General features: G+C 43.6%; 1 protein-coding gene across 11 annotated transcripts in view; it reads left to right on the plus strand.

Moving 5' to 3' along the window:
- Pnpla7 (patatin like phospholipase domain containing 7) overlaps positions 1–4,561 on the plus strand; it is a 71,413-nt gene that overhangs the window by 46,613 nt on the left and 20,239 nt on the right. For all 11 annotated transcript variants that reach the window (XM_055599923.1, XM_055599916.1, XM_055599921.1 and 8 more), the window contains one exon: positions 3,686–3,835. In XM_055599923.1, coding sequence (XP_055455898.1) covers positions 3,686–3,835 — 150 coding nt within the window. The remainder of the gene's footprint in view (positions 1–3,685; positions 3,836–4,561) is intronic.

Here is a 4,561-nt window from a genome sequence, read left to right on the forward strand (position 1 = left end):
TATATATATATATATATATATATATATATATATATATATATATATATATATTTGAATATTATATTCCCATTTAAATCTTCTGTGGCTGTCACTGTGTTTGTATTCACAGCTCAAGTTCTGCCCTACTTGTGTGGACTGTGATTTTTAAATGTTAACTCTGTTGCCAGGATTCAAGTATTTTGGTCAGCCTGTGTTTCCTTGAGCAGGTATGCTTGCTCTGTACCATCCTTTGTTCTGTTCCTCTTTGGAGACTCTGGAGAATGAGGAAGCAAAGAGGGCCCATTGCAGGCTTTCTGACCAGAGCCAGGAGAGGCTGTGTGCTACATTCCCAGAGCTACCTCTTGGGACTGCGGTGTGGGTGAGCAGGGAGTCGTGCCAGGCAGCGGGGGCTGAGGGAGCTAGTCAGAGAAGACCAGTTGCCCAATCCACAGTGAATGTCTGGACCATGCTGGGCAGGCTGTGTTTGTTCATCAGTGTGTTTATTTAAAGATGCAGGTATTTTGGAAGGTTTGGGGTGTTTATTTAATAATGGAATTGTTTTTATAAATTAACAATAGCTACTTTATTCAGTAGCTTTTCTCACTAGTATATAAAGATATATTTTTTTGTTTTTGTTTTCTTTTTTGAGACAGGGTTTCTCTGTGTAGCCCTGGCTATCTTAAAACTCACTTTATAGACCAGGCTGGGTGTGCCACCATCACTAAGCTTAAAGATGTGTTTTATTTTTGGATAGCTAAGAGGATCATTCATTGCTGTGGACGTTTTGGTTTATGATATGTAAACATGTTTTTGTTAAAATTCCAAGTTGGGGATTTTAGTTTGTCCACACCTTTTAAGTGTGGAGCGTGGTCTTTGCCAGGTGGAATTAATTGACTTCTGAGGACTTTGAGGGGCATAAATATGACAGCCCAGAGGAAGAAGGCGCAGCTGCTTGGAGGTGGACTGCTTGCGCCTGGGAGTTTCTACTCTACTAAGGTTTCTACCTCATCCTGGAGATGCCCCCAGTTCAAGTTGTCTCTCTCAGTACTCTTTCCTTCCATTCTCCCTCCATCTGATCCCCACCCCTCCCTGCACCCCCTACCCATCTACCCTCATTGTCTTAATTTCTCCTTTCCAGGCAGAGTTATATTGTCCCTGCTTGAGATTTCCTTGTTACTTAGCTTCTCTGGGTCTGTGGATTATAGCATGGGTATCCTTTACTATGCGTTTCTATCCACTTATAAGTGAATACATACATACCACATTTGTCTTTCTTGGTCTGGGTTACTTCATTCAGGATAATTTTTTTTTTTCTAGTTACACCCGTTTGCCTGCAAATTTCATGTTTTGTTCTTTTAACAGCTGAGTAATACTCCATTGGGTAAATGTGCCACATTTTCTTTATCTATTCTTTGGTTGAGGGACATCTAGGTTATTTCCAGTTTCTAGCCATTATGAATAAGGCTGCTATGAACAAGTGTTGAGCAAGTGTTCTTGTGGTATGATGGTATATACCCAGAAATAGTATAGCTAGCTGGATCTTAAGGTAGACCGATTCCCAGTTTTCTGAAAAACGGCTATATTGATTTTCAAAGTAGCTGTACAGGTTTCTACTCCTACCAACAATGGAGGAGAGGGTTTCTCTGTGTAGTCCTAGCTTTCCTGGAACTCACTCTATAGACCAAGCTGGCCTAGAACTCAAAAATTCACCTGCCTCTGCCTCCCAAGTACTGAGATTAAAGATGTGTACCACTACTGCTCGGCTTGTTTTTTTGTTTTTGTTGTTGCTATTGTGTTTTGCTATTTGAGATAGGGTATCATGTATTCATGGCTAGCCTGGAGCTCATCATGTAGATCAGGCTGGCCTCAAACCCATAAGATCCTCGTCTCAGCTTCCCAAGTTTTGTGATTAAAGGTGTGTACCACTATTCCTGGCTTTCTCAACCCTTTTAAACAATACTGCAGTGAAAATTTTTGTATTGTGTGTAGGTGGGTACACATATGGTATATGTAAGTCATGAGTAATGTGTGTGGTATATGCTTGGTGTCTAGATGGTATGTACATGTGTTTAATGTGTATGCACATATATTTGATGCATGTGAGATATCTTTGTGAAGTGTGTGGTATATATGTGGTATAGGTATGGTGTAGGAAGATGTGTGTATTACATATGTATTGTGTGTATATAGTGTGTATGTGAGGCACATGTATCCTCTTAAGAATGCAGACCTAGAGCCGGGTGCAGTGGCGCACACCTATAATCCCAGCACTCAGGGAGGAAGAGGCAGGTGGATCTCTGTGAGTTCGAGGTCAGCCTGGTCTACAGAGTGAGTCTAGGAGAGCCAAGGCTACACAGAGAAATCCTGTTTCAAAAAAAACATAACAAACAAACAAATAAATAAAAAAGAATGCAGACTTGTTTCTGCTTGTCTCAGCCTGAGTGTGGCTCCTCATCTCTTAGGCGCTTCCTTCTCTTAGATTTGCTTGAAATGGCAAACCCTTCCTAAACTCTCTCTTACTATCCTGTTGTCTGGAAACATGGCTGTCTTGGCAGTGGCCCAGTGTCACAAGATGATTCCTGGCTCTCTGGCTACAGAACACTGAATGGGGCTCCACATAGCCATGGAGTTCCACCTGTAGCTCTGCAACTGACTTTTAAGTCAGTCTGTGCAAACACATGTCCAACCGTTTGGACTTATGCAGCTGATAGTTTCTGAAAGCTGTTCCTGGGGTAAGGAGCAGAGAAGAAACCAGGCATTTGGAAAATTCCCTTAAAGGAGACAGGAGGCTCCGGCCTGAAGATGGGTCTGTTTGTGTCAGGGTAAAATGGAAGGTCGGGGGTGAGAGGGACATTGTAGAGGAGGAGGACTACCAGTGGCCAGGGACAGTGCCACAGGAAACCCTCTGGTTAAGTGGGTACATGTCTACCAGGTACCGTGAGATGTGCTTAGCTGCCTTCATGGAAGCAGGAAGGATATACTCCAAGAGGGGAATTTTATATTAGAGAACTTGTACCAGGATCTTCTCTAAAGGATAGCAAAAATAAAAATGTCCTGGGTCTTATACTTAGTAGGGCCCTGGGAGGAGGTCTAGGCTCTCTGGGTGTCTAGGTGAGGCAGTAGGGAACCCTTGGGTATCATACCTCGGGGAGGCTCTGCCTCTTTTGGTTTCTCCTACAAGCATTCTTTCTGGTGTCATCCCAGGACAATCCTGCCTCTGCCCCAGAATGACCTTCCTTATTTAGTCTCTGATTTCTTTGGGTCTGAAAACCCCATGTAGATAAGAGATGGTAAAAGAATGTTTGTTCTTTTCTGAGCTTACCATTTCTAGATTAAAATACAAAGCCAAAAACTATGAAAAGCAGTAAGTCCTCTGGGCATGGTAGTATGTATACCATTAAGACGGGTGGATCTGAGGCCAGCCTAGGCTATATAGTGAGGCTTGGGTGGGAATGGGTGGTGGGTGTGCTCACATCTGCCAGAATGTTTCTCAGATTTTCTTGCTCCTTGAATTCCCAAGCTCTAGAGGGTCAAGATAAATTTTAAGTGTCAACATCAGTTTTGCTGTTGATCCAGGGCCTGCTTTAGTCTGTGAGACTGAAAATAGATCCTGGTTCTACTGGGTGGCACCCTGCATCATATGAACCATGAAAGCTTTTGCTGGTGGCTCAGCCTTCCAAGTTGATTCCTGGTTCTGTGCCTCCAGGTCACCAACTTGGACTTTATACAGCAAGCAGCAAATGGGACATGGGGAACCCACCTGGCAACTTATCCACGGTGGCAGCAATGCCTGTGTCTGAGGATGTGCCCCTCACTGCCTTTGCTCTGGAGCTCCAGCACGCCATCAGTGCCATTGGTAAGCCTCACAGAGATCCTGAAGGTAAAAGCCATCAGCTCCTCTGGAGCTGCAGGCTGCACTCATACTGGGGTTGGATCTTGAGCCAGGAGAAGCTCTACTCTAAGGGAACTCTCTACACTGAGGGATATTCAGACTCTGAGATCTGCTTGGGCATAGAATATACAATAGTGTATAATGTGCTAGAAATCCTTAAGATAGGGGCCCTCAAAGATATTATTAGGGTCCTCTGTATAGATATCCCCCTCTGTTATATGGCCATGTTTTTGGTTTGTGAGCCTGCTAGGAGTATATGCCAGCACTCTGTTGGGGTGGGTGCTGAGTTAGATGGCCATGGAGTTTTCTGACCTGATGGAAGATGGCCTTAGTTGGTACCAGGTAGATTTAGTAGAGGGATGGTTAGAACAAGACCACTCTGTTGGCAGCTGGAGTATATTAGTTCCAGGATGAAACCCAGAGGTAATCATCAGGAAGAAGCTGTTAAATTTTAGAGCCCAGGGTTGGCAGGATGGCTCAGCAGTTATACATGCTTTACTTCAAGCCTGATGACTTAAGTTTGATACCCAGTTACCTACATGGTGGAGGAAAAAACGGTTCCTACAAGTTACCTGATTTCCATACTCATGTGCACACCCCCCAACAAATAGATAGGTGGATGGATGGATGGATGGATGGATGGATAGATAGATAGATAGATAGATAGATAGATAGATAGATAGATAGATA

Source organism: Psammomys obesus, unplaced genomic scaffold (genome assembly GCF_907164565.1).
Source record: "Psammomys obesus unplaced genomic scaffold, mPsaObe1.curated_primary_1811, whole genome shotgun sequence".
NCBI classification, from domain to species: Eukaryota; Metazoa; Chordata; class Mammalia; order Rodentia; family Muridae; genus Psammomys; species Psammomys obesus.